We start from the raw sequence: 19,432 nt of genomic DNA on the forward strand, positions 1-19,432 counted from the left end.
CCTGCAGCTGTCAAACCACAGCAAGAATCCCCAGTAGCCAGCTTAGGTTTGATAAAAAGGAGTGGCCTGCTTTGACTCTCATGACAACTCTCACAAGCCATGTTACTACTTCAGCTTTTCTACTGGCCCCTCTCCTACATCTGCAGTGATTTCCTACAGCCTTTCTTCAGTGCTGTCACAACACTCGTCCTCACTCTCCAGGACGCCAGACACTCATTTGGTGAAGGATCCGGGAAGCACAGCGCTTGTCCCAGAGCAAGAGCTGTCAAGTACTGCTGGGCCTTGTGTGCCTCCCACAGGATATTCTCCTGTCCTTTTGCAGCCCGCATATTGCTGCAGCTGCTTAGGAAGGCTACATACAGAAAGGAAGGAAATGCATTTGGTAAAGATACTGATAACAGGAACAAAAATCTTTTAGAAACCCCTAGGCATAATGTAACAAGACTAGGCCTGATGTAGCAGGGCTACGCATAATGTAGCAGAAACCTAATAGAGAAACAATAGCTCTACAGAGACTGGACATGAGGCAAAGTGGGATGTCCTAGGCTTGCAAGCTGGGAAAGCGGAATATTCCACTAAATGAAGAGCTGGTACATGACTTTTGTTGAGTAGCAGCACAAAATGACAATATGCTTGCTGAAGAAATTAGGTCAAGAGGCTGACACTGGGGCGGAGGGCACCAGCTGCGAAGACCACCGGGGAGCACTAAAGACCTCCGATGAAGACTCTCGAATACCAAAGATGGACTTCGGGGAATAGGTGGGGTCATATAAATAATTTATGTGTAATGTATTAACTAAGCGCTAGAGACAAATGAATATGCAACAGGTAAGTGCAATAAATACCAAAAAGTGCCAATCACACTCGCACTCGATTAGAGGAGCAATCCTGCGAGCGTCTGGCGTACTGTAATAAAAGTGCCTGCTTTTTAACACTTTCAAAACAGTGCGAAAGAGTCTTTTTCTGCCGAATTTCGGTATCAATACCCCACACTTGCGTGCACCGTGTACTGGAAGCGCAACAGCCATTCATGAGCCATCCTACACATCTTCACAGCCAGCTGATAAAGAGCAAGGCACACACACGCACACTTCCTTACAGGCAGAACTTACTGCACTCCTGCTGGAGACTGAAGCGCCCACTGCAGGCATGTTCACGGTACAGGTGCTACTTTCCAAGCACTGCAGGGTTTATCTGGGTTGTGTAGCCGCCTCGCCTCGCGCTAATGGCAGCTCGGGCCTCTCTCCTCTGTGAAGGAGCGATCCGCTTTCGTCTGGAGCGCTGAGGTGGAGGCAGCAGTCCCACCTGCACACCCCCAACATCAGGGCAAGTGCTGTGCTCAGCTGTTGCAGAGGGGTTGAGCGGACTGCTAAGCAGCCAGATTGCATCTGCCTACACATCACCACAGAAGTTACTGCTGCTTATGTCCTTGGCCTTTATGGGGAGTTCACAGGACTGTTCCTGGGTGGAGGTCCCGTTCCCAGTTAGGTGAAGAGGGGGTGCTGTTTCCATTTTGAAGATACACATGGCATCTTCTAAAGGCTGTTTTTGTTTTAGATCCCGGAGATCCCTTAACATTCACCAGTGTGAAAGGTTCTCGCCCGGAGGGAAAATGGAACATAATTTCAGTCTGGTTTTGCCAAGTGTGCTTCGGCGTCTTTGTGAAGGGTGGCTTCTCCAACTTGTAACGCCTAGCTGTCTGTCTGCTTGCACTTGGAGTGATGAGGACTGGGCCAGGTGGACCTCCAGAGCTGGCTGCTTCTGCTGCTGCCCAGCCAGACCTGGACCTCTGCGCTCTCTCTAGCCCTTCAATGTTCTTTTTAGGATGAGGGGCCCAAAACTGAACACAGTGTTCTAGGTGGGGCCCCACCAGTGCCGAGTACAGCGGCACAATCACTTTTCTAGTCCCCCTGGCCACACTATTCCTGACACCAGCCAGGATGCTGTTGGCCTTTTGGCCACCTGGGCACACTGCTGGCTCGTGTTCAGCCGGCTGTCAATCAACACCCCCAAGACATTTTCCACCAGGCAGTTTCCAGCCACTCACTCTCTGAGCCTGTAGCACTGCCTGGGGTTGTTGTGACCCAAGCGCAGGACCTGGCACTTGGCCTTGTTGATCCTCATGCAGTTGGCCTCAGCCCAACGGTCCAGCCGGTCCAGACCCCTCTGTAGAGCCTTCCTACCCTTCAGCAAAGCAACACTCCCACCCAACTTGCTGTCATCTGCAGACTTACTAAGGGTGCACTCAAGCCCCTTGTCCAGATGATTGATAAAAGACATTAAACAGAACTGGCCCCAATACTGAGCCCTGGGGAACACCACTCGTGACCAGCTGCCAACTGGATTTGACTCCATTCACCACAACTCTTCGGGCCCGGCCCTCCAGCCAGTTCATTATCCCTTGCGGAGTACACCCATGCAGGCCGTGAGCTGAGTCAATTGAATCCATTTCATTTCCCTGACGCCGCTCTCACCACCCGCACAAGATAAAAGCGTTTTCCTTTGGCGGAGGTGCCATTCCCCCGTCCCAGCTTGTGCCCACTTCTTCGCACCTTTCCCCTCGGTGGGCTACACATCCATCAGATCCCTCTGGGAACTGCAAAGGTCCAATGGCTACCAGAAGCTCAACCACCACCTTCTGCCCAGAACACCAGGAGGATTGCTCTAGGAAGGCAGGAAGACTCTGGTAACTGATTATTAGCAGTAGCTCAGCGCTAGTCCCCACAGATGTGTGTTCCCTCTTGGAGACGTCTGCACGACTGATATTCCTTCAGAGCAAGGGCAGAGAGAGACGTGCTAAGTGCCTGCGTGGGCTGAGATCCTGAGTGAGCCTCCAGCGACAGGACTGTCCTCATCCAAACCAGCGAGGTCCCAAGCACTCCAATCGGGCAGCAAAACGAAGACACGGACTAGGCAACACAGTTTATTAAACAGCACGCTGCAACAGTACAACTGGCACTGGATGCAGGGCAATGGCTGCACAAGATGGAATGTCAAGGTTTGCAGGCTTCATTCCTCTCTCTTGTGACCACTCTGTTTACTGTCACTTCCTCTGCTCTGGCATCTTCTCAGTGCTCATGGCGCTGGAGGCTCAGCAGTGACTGCGGAAGGGTTAGCGTGGGGTGTTAGTTTATGCAGCAGGCTGGGCCAAAGGTGGCACTGGAAACTGGATTCTGGAAGTACAGCGCTAATGGAAGGGCACCAGAGCAGAGGCAACTGAACAACTCTGGTCACAGTCTGACGATGCCAGTCAGACCTTCAGGATGAAGGCCTCGGCACCACCAGGGCCCAAGGAACGTCTGCAGCTGAAGGTACCCAGTGCCTCTACGGCACAACTGTCTGAAGTGCTGCCTGAGGTCTCAACCTCACAAGTGTTCTAAAGCAGAAAATACCGAAGCCAGTCCCTGACTGCCAAGTCCTTCACAGAGGCGGCATTAGGTGGGACTGAAGTAGGACTGGCTATAGGCTCATGGGGCAACTCTCAAAGCCAGAAGGCTGGGAAACGGGGCAGCAGGACTTTGAGGGCAGCCTCAAAGTAGTCAGTAGAAGACAGAAAATGGTCTCTCCCAGGCTCTCTGGGAAAACCTTCAAATTTCCCCACCTGAAGATGGAACTGGGCTCTGGTAGCTCACGAAAAGGGAAGGTTCTGATCAGCTTACTGAGGCTTGCAGGTCTTGCTGAAGGGCTTCCATGGTCTTGGCTTGTTGCTGGGCTGTGGCTGCCAGCCTGGCCATTCCAACTTGGAGCCTGAAAAAGAAGTGCAGGTCTTATCACACAAGTCCACAAGAGCACAAATCCCAAAGGAAGAGTCTGATAGAACCTCATCTAAAACAAAAGCATCTTTGAAAACCATGTAGTATTATCTGGCTGGGATGCAGGAAGACAGTCCAGTTGTTTTCCCACAATCGCAGAAAGCAAAGCCTTGCCCCACTGCGTGACTTCCTTACTGCTGCAGGTGTTCTTCCAGCTGTGGGGCAGCTGCAGTTCCAGAAGATTTGACCAGAGGTGTCTGCATGTTCTTGGAAGCTGTTAGCTTCTTCTCCTTATTCTTTATGGCACTCTCCAGGGACTCGGCGTAACACTTGGTCCGGTTAAGCTGTTCTTTCAATTCCTGCAGCTGTCAAACCAAAGCAAGAATCCCCAGTAGTCAGCTTAGGTTTGATAAAAAGGAGTGGACCCCCAACTAAGGCTCTGTTCCTCACTCTGGTTTGCAACAGAAAAGGCCTGGGCCCCTGCCAAGAGGCAAGAGACAGGCTTTCTCCCTACCTGAGCTTTAGAACTGTCCAGTTCCTTCTGCAGCTGCAGTTTCTGTTCCTGCAGCTCCCTGCTGTTGCGCTTCTCAGCTTCAAGCGAAGCTTCTGCCAGGGAGCACTTTCTGAGAGTGCTGGCAAGCTCCTGCTGCAGCCACCTGACCCGTTCCTAAAGAAATGGTGTTCCATGAGCAGGGAGAAGCCAGGAAGAAGATGACAACAGGACACATGGGATCACATCATTAGATTGATCTCCAGCACGGCCAGCAGCTGGAGGGAGGTGATTCTCCTCTTCTGCTCTGCTCTTGTGAGCCCCACCTGGACTACTGCCTCCAACTCTTGGGTCCCCAGCAGAAGGAAGACACGGGCCTTTTTGAGTGGGTCCAGAGGAGGGCCACAGAAATTATCAGAAGGTTGGAACAAGGGTGGTGGGACACCGGAGCAGGCTGCCCGGAGAAGTTGTGGGTGCCCCATCCCTGGGATTGTTCAAAGTCAGGCTGGACAGCGTGTTGAGCAAGCTGATCTAGTGGAAGATGACCCTGCCCACAGCAGGGAGTTGGACTAAATGATCTTTAGAGGACCTGTCCAACCCAAACCATTCTATGCTTCTATGACTCAGTGAATTCAAAGACGAGAGATTTTGGCCACCACCAGCAGGCATCTGCTGGCACCTTTCTCAGCTGAGCACATCCAAACGACCGGCGGCTCAGCATGATACTTTCTCTTCCCTGATACACAGAAAGGGCTTCCGTATTTTCCTCCTCGGAACAGAGGCTGAGCGTCTGTGCCACTAGCTTTTTTCTAACCGACTGTTTTCCCTCTTGATGCAGCGCTTCTGCTTCACAAGGGGAACAAAATGAGGTCTGAAATAGACTTCAGGTCCCGATTCAAAAACTGCCTCTCAGCAGCACTCCAAAAGGAACCTCAGTAGCACAAACAGGTCTCCTTAAACTGACGGGCTTGATTTACAGATAGATTTACAGAGTCACCTGAGTGTCGCCTTGACCATCGGTTTGTGTTGAAGCCTCCTTCTTGAGCGGACGCTCTTCTCTCTCCAGTGCAAAATCCTGAGCGAGCAAGAACACAGACCGACAGACAGTGAGGAGAGGAATCCGCAGCAACGCTGCAGCATCGCACTGCCTTGCAGCAGCTGGGCTTAAGAAGCGCAACAATTCCGCTAGCTCAGGAAGACAAAGTACCTCATCCAAAGAAGAGAAGTCAAAATCTTCTTCTTCTTCTTGTGCTGCTCCTGCTGCTGGCAACACACCTACAAAGAGGTAAGAAGCGCCACGCTGCTGTGAGTGCTTATTTCACTCTGCTTTTCCCCATCCGCTTCACTCCAGAGAAGCTTACAAAGGGAACCATTTAGTCCGTCAGGAAATTACCATTGTGGCGCTCCTCTGCAACAGGATGCGCACACGCTCCTTGTTGTTTCGCAGCTGGAAGCAGCACGGCATCCAGCAGTTCTGTTAGACCTTCAGAATCCGTCTGTGGAAATAGAAAGATACGTGTTAGAACCGGCACTTCCAAAGAAGGGCAGCGAAGCTGGTGGAGGGTCCAGAGAAGAAGTCCTCTGAGGAGCGGCTGAGGGAAACTGGGCTGTTAGTCAGAAGATAAGGAGACCGACGAGAGACCTTACCATTCCCTACAACTACCAGAATGGAGGTTGTGGCAAGATGGGTGTCGGTATCTTTTCCCAAATATGCAGTAATAGGACAAGAAGAAAGAGTCTTATGTTGTTCCAGGAAAGGTTTAGATGGGATATCAGTAAAAATTTCTTCACTGAAAGAGTTATCAAGCACTGCAGCAGGCTGCCCAGGGAAGTGGTTGAGTCACCTTTCAACCATACGCTTGGACTCGATGATTTAAGGATCTATGTTGACCTAAGTGATGCTAGGATTGTACCTCAGATTCAAAAGGGGACTCATCGTCGTTGTCTTGTGCTGCTCCTGCTGCTGGCAACACACCTACAAAGAGGTAAGAAGCGCCACGCTGCTGTGAGTGCTTATTTCACTCTGCTTTTCCCCATCCGCTTCACTCCAGAGAAGCTTACAAAGGGAACCATTTAGTCCGTCAGGAAATTACCATTGTGGCGCTCCTCTGCAACAGGATGCGCACACGCTCCTTGTTGTTTTGCACCTGGAAGCAGCACGGCATCCAGCAGCGCCATTGGACCTTCGGAATCCGTCTGTGGAAATGAAAAGACGTGAGTCGGAAGTGGCACAGACTCCTTCTGGACCCGCCTCCACGCACAAAGCTCCCGCTTCAGCCAACATGCGGAATGTGGTATGGAAAGATCAAAAATGTCAAACACAGCCAGCGTGTTAGGCATCTGTGTCAGTCTCTTTTGCCAAATATGCAGTAATTGTACAAGAAGAAAGAGCCTTACGTTGTTCCAGGAAAGGTTCAGATGGGATATGAGAAAAATGTTGTCACTGAAACGGTTATCAAGCACTGGAACAGTCTGGCCAGGGATGTGGCTGTGTCACCGTTCCTGGTGGTATTTAGGGGATGTGTACATGTGGTCCTTAAGGACGTGGTTTAATTGTGGACTTGGCAGTGCCAGGCGTGCAGTTGGACTCGATGATCTTAAGGGTCTGTTTCGACCTAAGTGATGCTGGGATTCCAAGCCTGAGTCAGAAGCAGCAGCAGAAGGAAAAGAGCCAAAAAGTAAGCACGCCCAGTCGGACCCCACCTTCAGAGAAGGTACCTCAAAATCAGACAGGGAATCAAAGTCTTCCTCTTGCTCTCCTCCAGCTTCTGGCAAGACACCTTCAAAGGAAATAAGAGACACAATGCAGCTGTGAGTGCTTCTTTTAGTGTGCCCTCTCCCATCCCGCGGGCCCTGCATTTAACAAAGGGCTCTCATTCTCCTTCAGGCCACAGCGATTTGTCCTCATCACCTCCCGCACGGTGGGGGATCCTACCTGCTCCAGACTGCGCAGCTGCTCCCACGGGAGAGGCAGCAGTCGTCCCAGAGGAAGAGATCTCAGGTACTGTTGCACCTCCTGCGCCTCCTACAGAGCATTCTCCTGTCCTTTTACTTCTGCTGTACTCCTGCAGTGTCTTAGAAAAACTGCATACAAAAAGGAAGGGAATGAAATTGCTAATCGCACCCCCACACTTGCATACGCTCTCTACTGGAAGTGCAGAGGGTCAGTTTGGGCTCTGGAGAGAGACCACTTTCAGGGTTGCTTCATAAGCACAAGTACAAACAAAACAAAAAGCCCCCAAAGAAAGTACAAAATAGTAAAAACGTGCTCCAGGCCAAGGCTGCTATGCAAAATGGTGCATTAGCACAAGACTGATACTGTGCCAGAAGCCTGCAGGGAAGAAACCAAGCTCTTGTTTTGCTAGCACAATCCCCAAAAATGCTTTGTTTCTAAAGGGGTTTTTACTCCACAGTTTACCATCGCTAGGAGAAAGGGCTATTTCCTTCAGCCTAGCTGTTAAGGACATGTAGCTGACCATGCAGCTGCTCTTAACAAGGATGTAAAAAAATTTACCCAGAAGTAAAGTGATCCAGATAACCCATATCTGTGAAGCCGTCCTGGTCTCGATGAGAAAGAACAGCACCGTGCTGAAGCAGAAGCCGTACTACATTCGTATTCCCGGCATAACCAGCAATCTGAAGAGGTGTCCTAAAGCGTCCAAGAAGTGATAGGAAATACATCAGCTTCTGCAGACATTGCCTTGCCATTACTTGAGCCCTTCTTTGCTCCTCAAACAATTCATTTCCCCTCCTACTGGCAGAGCGGAATTACAGCAAAACACGTGGACGCGTCAGAAAATGGAGGGTGGTGGGACCTCAGGAGGTCTCCAGGCCAAGCGACTCTCTCCCCAAAGCAGGCTCAGGAGGTCTGTGTGTGTCTGTGTTTCTGTGTGCACATGTGCGCACGCTCACATGCGTGTGTGTGTGTGTGCGCGCGTCTTGGCACCACAGCCAACGCTTTCTTGCAGTCCTCGGTGCAGAGATCATCCCCTGAGGTAAGAGAGCAGGCGAGCGCGGGTCTGCTTTCACAAGTGGCACAGAAGAAGCTCCTTCTGGGCAGCTCCTGGTTCTTTTTCAAAGCTCATTCCTATGGCTCCCACCCAGCCCATCTGAACAACGCTCAGCAGTCCCACGCACGCCTTTGACAAAACTTCACCTTTGCTGAATATCTCGAGCGTTCACGTCGGCTCCGTTTTGAAGGAGGAACTCGACCATCTCTTCACGGCGCTCGACGATCGCGAGGGCAAGCGGAGTGTATCCTAACTGAAAGGAGAAATCGTCTCCCTTAGAAGAACGCAGGAAAGTCAGGCGAGTTTGGGGAAGAGCAGCTTACCCAAAGCCCAAGCTTACGTCATTCCGAGCATCAATCTGGGCATTGTGCTCGAGCAAGAGCTCCACCATCGCTTTGCTGGGCATGAGGGCAGCCATGTGAAGGGCAGTGTTGCCGCCGGCACCTTTGTGGTCGGCGTCGGCACCGTGCTCCAGCAGAGCAGTCACGCAGTCCTTGTGCTGGTGCTGTACTGCCTGGAAAAGGCCACAAGGGAGGAGCAACTTCCAACGTGTACGTTTCTCTCTGTCAGAACACCTGCATCTTTGCAACATGGGAAAGTACGAGTGTCTTCAAAGATTAGGCAACATATGCCCCTTCCCTGCTGACTGCAACATACCTGTGTCTACGCAGGCCTGCATAAAGAATCACGCAAGCCAGGTATCGCTCAGTGCATAACTGACAAGCCCCACATACAACAGTGTAACATATTCCACGTACCAGCATCAGTGGTGTTTTCTTATACATGCCATGCGGGTTCAGCTTGCACTTCTTTCCCGCCAGGAAGCGAACGACATCTGCATGGCCGTTCGCACAAGCAAGATGCAGAGGCGTCCTAGAAATTAAATACGGGCAGTTAACACGGACAAGACATGGTTCCAGGCTGTGGTGCCTACCACTCAGGGGCACAATGCTCAACTGCCAAAAAAGCAGCCAACAGCAAGCTTTCTCGTGCCAGAGCCGGTGGCAGCAGTTGCCCGCCCAAAGCCTGGGGCTGGCTAGGCACCGTCCTCAGCACATCTGTTTGAGCCAGGAGGCATCTCCTCAGCTGTGACAATGAACCTGCACAAACGGACTCCTGTGCCCAGGCACTGCTCCCTGCCTCCAGCCAGGCCTGCCCGGCCAGCCAGCATAGCAAAGGGTACGGCGTCTTGGCAGCCTGGAGCCTCTGGAGGCGCAAGCCACCTCTGCTTGCACGAAGGCCCGCGGAGCTCCGCAGAAGGGTCACTACAGGGAGCAGGCTGGCAGAGCAGGGCAGAGTGGCGCATCCGCTGGCTCCTGTCCCAGCTGCGGCGGGCCTCCAGTAAGGGCAGCGCTGTGGAGCCGGCCTGTCCCTAGGGTGCTTGCGATGGTGCTGGGCTTCGCCGGCTCTTCCAGCCAGAGCACGCGGATCTTCCCTATGGGCACTGCCCGCCTCTTACTGCTTGTTGGCATCCCGCGAGTTGATGCGGAATCTCTTCCACCACCAGATTCCTTGCAGCCGCGCCAGGTCTCCGCGGGCGGCCGCGCTGTGCAGCCCGCCCCGGCCCTTCTCCCGGAGCTCCGAGGTCCCGGCGGTGCTGGGCGCGGAAGCGCTGTCGGTCGGCGGCCGCTCCCGCACCCTCCTGAGCAGTGCCATGAAGCTCTGCATGCTTCGCGGCGACGAGGGCACAGCCCGCTCCGGGGTGAGCAGCTGCAGGAGGCGCCTGGCAGACTCTGCCGAGCCCCGGAGAGCAAGGGGACTGTGTGGGGAGAGGTCTAAAAGAGTCCAAAACCAAGTCCCTAGCGGACAAGGCTCCGGAGAGGGTGAAAGCAGCCCAGAACCGAGCCCCGGGTGAGAAAAGGTAGAGGGCACGGAGAGGGCGAGAGCAGCCCAGAACCGAGCCCCGGGCGAGCAAGGGTAGAGGGCGTTGAGAAGGCGAGAAGGGCCGAGAAGAGGCGAGTCCCGAGCTGGGTCGCAGCTCTCGACGCTCCGAGCCACACACGCACTGCCGATCCCGCTTTGGCGGCGACAGCACTGAGCGCCGGCGCCTGCAGGGGGCGGCGTAAGAGCGGCAGCTCGGGGCGTCACAGCGGGAGGGCCGGGGGCGTCACAGCGGGCGGGGTGACGCCGGCCCGGGGCGAGCGGGCTGCGGCTCCGGCGCTGGGGCTGGGGCTCCCGCGGGGCCGGGCGGCCGGGAAGTGCGTTTGCGAATGTGCCGTTTGCACAGCTGCGGTTCAGGAGCCCAATTCGCTGCCGTGTGCAGACTGTTGAAGGATGCGTCCGTCTGTGTCGGGCGCGGTTCTGGGGGAGAATACGGCGGGGGCGGCCACAGACGGGGCTGCTGAGGAAGCGCTGAGCGCGCAGCAAAGCTTCACGCTGTCCCACTGTTGCTAGACAGCCCGAAAGACCTGACCCTGAGGCTTACGCGAAAGTTCGTGTTCTGCTAACAATAAATGAGAAGTCCAGCAGTAATTAAGTTCCAATTGTAGAGCCAAGCCTATGGCGGAACTGAGAAGTCAACCATGGACAAAAGGCTGCTGAGCTCCACGGATCTGTCACTGTAGGGAGCAGGCTGGCAGAGCCGGGCAGAACGGAGCATCCGCCCGCTCCACCATAAGGGTGGCCCGCAGAGGGGTGGGTGGCTGGAGGCTGCGGCAGTGGCTCTAGCACCCTGGCCTCAGCAGCTCCCTGTTACCCCTCCGTGCGTGGTCGTGGAGCCGGTGATGTGGGTCCCCAAAAGTGGAGCTGCAGGCAGCCAGCGCTTGTCTTGGGTGGGCAAGGACCTCGGGAGATCTCTCGCCCAGCTCTCACTGTCACTCGCAGTGACGCCCCCTCGGGACTACTGTGAATGCGCATCATGCGGGTTTGAGTCACGTGTTCGCGTGGCCAGATTTCCTCCAGTGAGCTCTTCTGCAAAGCTGCTCAGCTCCTGTGACCCAGAAGAGAATGTGCCTCAGCTGCTCTGTGCATGGTGCTGGGCACCTGAGGAGTGTGACCCCTGCCCAGAAACCAAGGGGGCAGAAGAGGCTCAGCAGGATAGCAAGGCAAGAGCTGGGGAGCTACAGGCCTGCTCTATCGGCCGAAGTGCTAGCTTAGGTGTTTTAACTCCACAATTTAGCGCTGCACCCTTCTCTCCTGTTCCCCATCCATATGTGCTGACAGAAGGGGCAGGGGGAGAGGACACAAAGTCAAGATTCAGGTACAAGAGGTCAGGGGCAGTTGTTTATGGCTAGTCAAGGTAGGCTCGTAGGTATAATGCCATTCTTTCACTCATCACTAGACGACCATCACTAGGTGTTAGCCTAGCTTTTAAGAACACGTAGCCACCTCAGGGAAGGAACGGCCAGGGAACAAAGCTACACCTGAGATGAGGAAAACCGCTGTAGATTTTAACTCCTCAGGGGACATCAGTTGGATCCCCTCTCCTCCTGAGCAGAGCGACAAAGCTCTGCATGCTGCAGGGTGGAATGAGGGCACGGCCCACGCCATGGTGAGCAGCTGCAGGAGGTGCCTGGCAGACTCTGCCGAGGCCCGGGTGAGCAAACGGAGTGGGTGCAGAGAGGGCAAGAGGAGCCCAGAACCGAGTCTGAGGCGGACAAGACAAGATAAGCCGAGAAGAGGTGAGCCCTGAGCAGGTTGCAGCCCCAGACGCTCTGAGCCATACATATGCTGCCTGTCCCACTGTGGCAGCAACAGCACTGAACAAATTTGTCCAGAAGAAATCTAAAATCATAGAATTGTGGGGGGTGGAGAGAGAATTGCCTTTGACTGTTTCTCTGGGTATAAGATAATTTGAACTGAATCGAGAAAATGCAAATATTATCTAAGATCCCCACAATCTTATTTTTATCATGGAAAGGTGAAACAAAGATTTTTGAAGTTGCTGCTGGACAGATACAAGTGGGATAGTATAGTAAAGTCAAAATGGGATTATGACCTCCCTGTAGTTCTAATCCCATGAGCAGTGCAATCACACTGTCTTCAGTTTTATCATCCATAACAGAAGATTCCTAAAGAAAAAATAAACTGGAAAACATTTTTATAAGTTAAACATTCAGAAAGCTAGCTTTATAAAAGAGGGTGGATAAAACAGGATTTGATTACAGGTTTTAAGTACCTACATGAAGAACAAGTATTTGGTTATTTCAAGCGTAACACAACACTGTTTGAAAAGTGAAGACAGAAAATTTGAGATATAAGGCTTCCTCTCTGCCCCCCTTCACATTGGGGGCAATTAATCGTACAACTATTTGTAGTACAGGTGATTATTTTTCAGACTTGGAATTTCCCATTGCTTAGGCATGATATAAGCCAGACCCAATTAATATACTGTCTATAAAGATGCTACTCTGGCTCACCCACTGAAGTAACTGTAGAATAAAGTGATGAAGCAAGTATTTAATTTTCTTTACACTCATCTGATAGCTTAGCAAAGACCCAAATGTTAGAGACATTTAATACAGAGTAACAACCACATATGAGAGACTGAGACATAATCCCACCAATTACCCCAAGAAGCAAGTAAACAACAAAGCAAAAAACAACCCCAAACCAACACCACCACCACAAAAACACACACACAAACAAAAACCAAACCAAACCAACAAAACCACCCAAAACAGCGAGTTAAGATGCTATCCAGCAATAAACTTAGCTTGGAACCAGGAGTTTCATTAACTTATGTAAAACCCAAAACTTCTGTAACAATATTAATATTTTCTCTGTCAAGGAAGAATACATAAAAACTATAAGAAAGAGTCTCTTCAGGTACACAAAATGACCTAAATCTCACAAACAGATAGAGATGGCACTGATTGGACAGAAATAAGCATTACTCAAACATACATGAGGAAGACATGCCTCGACATATTCATTAAAAGTACATGCTAAGATGAACATCAGCCCAAGTACAACCAACAGGAATACTACCAAAACAAGAGAACTTTTAAGGAAAAATGCTGACGGAATTCAGCCTCTTTAATTTCTTTATTCTCATTATATAAACAATCTTCAGTGCAACAACTTGATTTATCTTTTTCTGTTGCTAACAATAGATGCCTGATTGACTTGATATCTTCACAGCATCACCTTCAGAAACTGTGACAAACAAACAAAAAGTCTCAGTATAAATTTATTCAATTTCTAATATCTTTTATAGAGACCTAAGAGTTAAGTGTCTGGTCTAGAAACTAGGAGTGTTTTCAAAAGTTGAAGACTTAATGTATACTTAAAATACTCAATGTCCCATCCTATACAGGACTTTTTGTGAATTCCTTTACTACTTCTGAAAAGAAGTCAAAGGGACAAACAGTAATGTCACCCCTGTCTACAAGTGTAACAATGTCCATTTTGTTCACTTAACACAAATCATTCATCAAGATTAAAATAAAGCATTTACTAACAAAACTATTCTATAGATGTATAACTTACTCAGGCAAGTTTAAGGTACATGTAACCTCTCTGTCCAGGAAAGTATTTGATATAATCAGGTCTTCTTTGCCAAAACAGTCAGTTATTCTCTTCACTGAAGACACCAAAACATCTTCTAGAAACAGAACATCAATTAATTGCAGTAGTCATAGCGGAGTTTGCTGTTTCCAGACATCTTCTATTACTGATGCCACAAACAAACAAAGAAAAACATCATCAGAAGTAAGATACTATGTGAAACGCTAACCTTTGTTTTTACTCACTTGAGAATGTTTTAAACATTCAAAGAAAACAAGGTAACAGCATAGTGTGAAGTCTCTGTTTTGGGGAAGAAGGGATCAAAATAGGAATGGTAAGAAAGAAGAAAACATCTGGCTCGCCCATCATATTAGAATTAGTAGTAACCTATTCTAATTTGTATTACATACAAGAAAAGACAAGCGAATAGCAAAGGAATCATATCATACAGATGTATTTAATCTTAAAAACTATTTCCTCCTGAAGTGGTATTTGCCTTAATAGAATAGCACTATTGTGCAAAAACATAATCCTGTTTTGTTTCTTTCAGTTTACTTATTATAAACATTTACTCATTTAGTACTCATTCAGCTATTTTATCATTAGTGACATATTGAATTTAGGACTCTGAGGGGTAGTGTTTAACAGAAACAAGGTACTCAACCCAAGCAGATACACTGAAGAATGATGAAGTTTTAAAAAGAAAAATTCAATCCTCACCTCTTTTTGAAAGCAGATGGGTTGGTTCATTAACCATGAGCTTTGGAGGTAAAGATGCATGAACATGTATTGATTGAAGAAGCTCCTCTAACCTCTTTTTATTGGCTGCTTCTAATGCTAAGGGGTTTGAAAGTGTTTCACACTTTGTTATGCCTAGGGGAAAAAAAATCAGATATGTAACAAATATGATCAGGACATATTTATCTTTCTATCACTTCATAAATTGTTGTTAAATCAGGACTTCAGAGCTTCCTTTTATCTACAGTCTACCCTGCTGCTAGAAAACCAATCATCCATATCTGCTTTGTAGAAAGGGCAAGGATATTGATTCCAAATAATGTTTATGAGTTCCATTTCTTTTACCAGTTTCCACTAAGTAGGTCATTCGTACTAATTCTCAAACTACAGCACAAGTGATTGCCAACAGAAATGATTCCTAGGCTTATGCTACTATGCCAGACTCTCTTCTAAGTAACAAAGGGCAGATCGCAGCAGTTCAGCATTACCAAGAAATATTGGGTAGCACCTGTGATTTAGGCATGGTGTTTCTCAAAACTGGCACACAGTTTTCAAAAGTCTCCAATATCTGGGTTAGACAGACATAACTTCATCTACAGTTAACTCGCCATAACTTTTAAAAAAGGAATCAGAATAGTTCAGAGTAACTCACTTGGAATGTCTTCTTGACTTTGGATAGCAGATTTGCTCAAGAGACAAGCCCTGATTGCCTTTATTCTTTCTTGGAAGAGGAGGAGTAAGACTGCTATTTACAAATTTATAGAGACTAGTGTTTGTATCTTCAAGCTCCGTTTCTTTATCATTCTTGAATAAGTAAAGCTTTGCTCCAACTGGCTCAAACACCTTGTGATCCATCAACGCTTGGCAAACACAGACTCCCTTCAGCCAAGAAATATCATTGCAGCTTAGGTACGTACTTTGCATAAGATGGCTCAGTACCACATCAACAGCATTTGAGCCCATGAAAAAGTTTTTATATGTTTTCAGATGTTGTCCACGTCCTTTGATTTCCACCTGACTGTAAAGAGCATGAATAATACTATTTCACAGTTGAGTTGCTTGAAAAAAACCATCGCAATCTGTAAAATATTTATATGAAAGTTTTACATTGTTTACAAAATTCTACTTGAACATTTAAAAATTTTACTCTGTGAAATCAGTTATATAAGTATATATATTTAAAAATTCTCCAGAAATCAGCTTGATTTTACAAAGACAGAGAAAGATAGTACTTCATGAATCAGTCCTTTTTGTAAGTGGACTCACACCCACTAGCATAGAATCAACAGAAAAGAACAAAAAGGTACTATAAACAGGCGAGGAAGGTCTTTAGCTATTGCTATGCAGACTGTATGTACGTACACATACAGGTTAATTCATTACAGAATCAGAGAATGGCTGAGATTTGCAGGGATCTCTGGGGTCCAGCTGGTTCAACCTCCACTGCTCAAGCAGGGCCACCCAGATGGTAACTCAGTACCATGTCCAGACAGCTTTTTAATATGTCCAAAGGTGGAGGGCCCACAACCCCTCTGGGCACCACTGAGAAGGTCCTGGCTCCGTCCTTTTTCCACCCTCCCTGCAGAGGTAACTGAAGACATTGATGAGAATCCCCCTAGCCTTCACTTCTCCAGGCTGACCAGTCCCAGGTCTCTCAGCTCCTCCTCCACACATCACTCCAAGCTCATCAGACAACAAACCAACATTTGCGGTACACTAAGCGCGTCTGCCCCCCAGCCTTTTGCTCCCAACAATACAGCTCCACGCCCGGCCCTGGCTTCGGTTGCCCCCTTAACCGCGGCCGTCGGGGCCGGGGCCAGGCCCAGGACCAGCTCCTCTCCCCTCTGCACAGCTGCTGCCCCCGCCCGCGGCACCAGCAGCCGGAGGCACCGGCACCACAGAGCCCACTCCAGTCCCCAGCGAGACACAGAACCGCCACCGCCTCAAGCGCTGCGGAGAGGAAGCAGTGGCAGCAGAGAGACAGAGACGCCTGCCTTTCACCCCCCGCACCTCACCGCTCCAGCTCGCTCTGACTGCAGAGCCTCCTGAACGGCGGAGTCAAATAAACCGCCATAACAGCGGCTGGCGGAAGCGGGCAGAGTGCATCACTTCCCGCCCTCCGCCACCTCCTCCGGCCACCGCCCCAGCACCGCCCCTCCGGGGCGGAAGTGAGGCGCTCCGGCTGCCCCCAGCTCTCGCCGCCGTGCTTGTCGCTATGGAGTAGCTGGAGCGAGACGTGGCCGAGCTGGGGCCGGAGCGAGAGACGGAACCGGCGTGACAGGCGGCCCGCCGAGCTCCCAGGGCGACGGGCAGCCGGGCGCTGCGCCGGCAGCTTCCTGCGGGCTCAGGTGAGCGGCCTGTCTCCCCCGCGCCCCGGGGCAGGAGCGGCTGCCGTGGCCTAGTGTCGCTGCGCGGCCCGGGCAGGGCTCGCTGGCTCCCCGGCGCGGCGGTCTGGCGTCCCGGGAGCCCGGCGCGGGGGCTGGAGGGGAAAGGGGCCGCCCTGCAGGCACGGTCGTTGCGTGAGCGGGGCCTGGCGGGGACCGTTGAACTGCCCGAGCCGGCGGATCGCTCGCCCCTGACCGTGGCCGCAGCTCATCCCGGGCTGGCTCCCGCCTCCTGTCCCGAGTGCCCCGCGGGCCAGTGAGCGCAGCCACCGGCCCTTCGTGCAACGGGAAGCGGGGAATGTCCTGCGCGCCGCCGGCGGAGCGCTGCGAGTCCGGTCACAGTGTAAATAACAGTAAATAGTTGGTCCGGGACGGCTGGCCCGCGAGAGACAGTCCAGGGGTTTGTGCGGCATGTGGGTCAGGTTTTTCCTGTCAGCAGGCAAAAAACAGATCCCCGTGCATGGATCTCGTTGTCTCAGATTGTGGGAGGATTGCAGCTATAGCTCAGTACCGAAATGGGGAATAAAAATAATGAAGGTGACTTGCTTTAGGGCAGCTGCACCGTGCACAGCGCGCCATTGCGTTTGATCCTCCTCTTGTTTTTGTAAAGATGCAAAAACTTGGTGGTGCCCATTTTTTAATTTTTTTTTAAATTTTTTTTTGTGTTTTGTTGTTGTTTTTCCTGAGACTTGGTTGTTCTAGCGCCTGTTTCTTCTGTGAATTCATCATTATTTGGATCAGATCAGTGGGATGGGAGTTTGGGTTGGGTGGCATGAAGTACCCATGCACCTGCCTGCTGCTTTGGTTCGCAAAAGTGAATTGCTATAAGTCAGAATTCTGTGCGTATGATGCGCTGCTGTACAGTGTGCACCCATGTCCATACATCAGATGATGCTATGAATTAGTTTAAGTATAAATTAATAGTTTTAAGTCATGTAGTTATTTTATATGAGTGAGAACTGAAGGGTGGTGAGGAATCTTTGTTTTGGGTATATTTTCATTTCAACACTTTGAGTATTTTGTCTCATTTCTTATTGCTGTATTGACTGTTGCTTACTACCTTGCCAAATGATTAGGTTGTCGTCGTGCTGGAGTCTTGTTGCTGATGTGCATCAGCATAAAGACAATTGTCGATTGTGAGGGAAATCATTGAAATTGGTACACTGACCATACAGGTTTCTTTTTAGGATTGGTTCCAAGTTTCAAGGACTTGGTATCAGTAGCATTAATGTTACTCTTGAAATTAAAACAGAAAGAAATCAAAGTTATTAAACATTTATTTCATGTCCCATGTTGCTTGTCTGAACACTGTTACTCTTAAAATCTTGTACTTCTCTCATTTGTTACTTTTTAACTTGAAAGTTTCATTGTGGGCGATACTTATTTGTTGTCCCATGGCTGTTAATTTTTCTATATATAGTAGTTTAGTTTGTTCAGTTTTTTTAAGACTAGTTTTCCTACAGTTGAGAACTAAAGTTGCGTATTTCAAATATGATTAAATCATCATGATTTGTGGTATTCTAGATACTACCCAGAATACATATATATTTTTTGGTATGGATTTTCTAGGTACATTGTTCCTGTCAACATATTAGATATTTAGATTACAGTCCAAATACTGACATGAGATTTTCTACAAATTTACAGAGTTAGATGATATAAATTTAACACCGGAGCTGCTTATTGAGAAGTAGGTTTCTCAGTACTCCTTACTCTAAGCTAAACTCATCAGTAGTTTACTTTCTGTTAAGCTGGAGTGGAACAGGTTGGACAGGGCATACCAGGCTTGCCTTTTAAATCCTAACCATTCAGACACTGGAATGCTGTTAACATTCTCACCTAGTGGCTTTTCCACCCTTCTCACTGCAGTTAGTCTGTCTCCCACAGCAGAAGGCACTTCTGATGTAATCAATACTACACCATTTTTCCACAGTGTGTATGGAGAAGCTTCCTTTTGAATTTATGCAAAGGAAATTGAACATGTGTGCACATGCATTTTTCTTCTTACTAGCTCTGCAATTAATTTTGCAAAGCATTTCTCAAATTTTGAGAATTGTAACACAAGGTTGTGTTGCATTAATCCTAGAGGTTTGATGGGTGGAAGTGAAGGAAATGATACAAAAAGCATAAGATTTAAAAATAAATAAATTAGGTTTTCAGTTAAGTTAAAGTCATTAGGATTTATTTTATAGTTCTTCAGCATATAGAGTTCGTCTCATGGAACAGCTGCAGAATAAAATCTCGGAGAGCTGGAAATACCTATAGCTCCCATTTAGAGTAATCCATGATCCTTGTTTCTACCTGTTTATCAGGTTAATAAAAAATTCCTTTATACAGGGATATTACCCAATGCCTAATATCTGTTTAGTTTGGGGCTGCACAGTTCGAAATTGCATGCCTTTTTTCCATAGCACAATTAATGAAGTAAAATCAATGGTAATAAAATGTGACATGGTGTAGTTAAATTGCTTAGTAAAGGAATTCCATGTTTCTGTAATTTACTTCCAGCTATGATCTCAATAAAACACAATACATACTAAGCAAGTACATAATTATTTTTATCTCATTGTATTCAGACTCAGCTTCACATATCTAAAACTCATAGTCCCT

General features: G+C 49.1%; 2 protein-coding genes across 7 annotated transcripts in view; one reads left to right on the forward strand and one right to left on the reverse strand.

Annotated features, from left to right (window-relative positions):
• Positions 1-1,890: 1,890 nt before the first annotated feature.
• Positions 1,891-16,449, reverse strand: LOC136116422 (uncharacterized). 4 transcript variants are annotated; one of them, XM_071800462.1, is made up of 18 exons: positions 15,356-16,449; positions 14,421-14,573; positions 13,683-13,797; positions 9,011-9,125; positions 8,593-8,766; positions 8,399-8,505; positions 7,757-7,891; positions 7,178-7,326; positions 6,961-7,022; positions 6,336-6,438; positions 6,156-6,217; positions 5,636-5,738; positions 5,450-5,517; positions 5,240-5,317; positions 4,267-4,419; positions 3,948-4,117; positions 3,660-3,747; positions 1,891-3,101 (listed from the first exon to the last, which is right to left on the reverse strand). In XM_071800462.1, the coding sequence occupies exons 1-18, from the start codon at positions 15,399-15,401 to the stop codon at positions 3,069-3,071; spliced, it is 1,914 nt and encodes a 637-aa protein (XP_071656563.1). In that variant the 5' UTR covers positions 15,402-16,449; the 3' UTR covers positions 1,891-3,068. The 4 variants fall into 4 exon arrangements, with proteins under 4 accessions (XP_071656563.1, XP_071656561.1, XP_071656568.1 ...); XM_071800460.1 differs by having other exon boundaries at positions 5,240-5,517; XM_071800467.1 differs by lacking the exons at positions 3,948-4,117; positions 4,267-4,419 and having other exon boundaries at positions 5,240-5,517.
• Positions 16,450-16,572: 123 nt separating this feature from the next.
• SCYL2 (SCY1 like pseudokinase 2) overlaps positions 16,573-19,432 on the forward strand; it is a 41,195-nt gene continuing 38,335 nt past the window's right edge. For 2 of the 3 annotated variants that reach the window (XM_065838917.2, XM_071800457.1), the window contains exon 1: positions 16,573-16,786. The gene's annotated coding sequence lies outside the window, so the exon portion shown is untranslated. The remainder of the gene's footprint in view (positions 16,787-19,432) is intronic. The other variant, XM_065838926.2, reaches the window with a different exon arrangement.

Source organism: Patagioenas fasciata, chromosome 1 (genome assembly GCF_037038585.1).
Source record: "Patagioenas fasciata isolate bPatFas1 chromosome 1, bPatFas1.hap1, whole genome shotgun sequence".
Classification (NCBI taxonomy): domain Eukaryota; kingdom Metazoa; phylum Chordata; class Aves; order Columbiformes; family Columbidae; genus Patagioenas; species Patagioenas fasciata.

Coding starts and splice junctions, on each gene's coding strand:
- LOC136116422 (XM_071800460.1), bottom strand. CDS start 15,401: ATGGGCTCAAATGCTGTTGATGTGGTACTGAGCCATCTTATGCAAA. Junction 14,574..15,355: donor ACTGAGCCATCTTATGCAAA/GTACGTACCTAA, acceptor TTTTTCCCCTAG/GCATAACAAAGTGTGAAACA. Junction 4,118..4,266: donor TGGACAGTTCTAAAGCTCAG/GTAGGGAGAAAG, acceptor TTGGTTTGACAG/CTGCAGGAATTGAAAGAACA.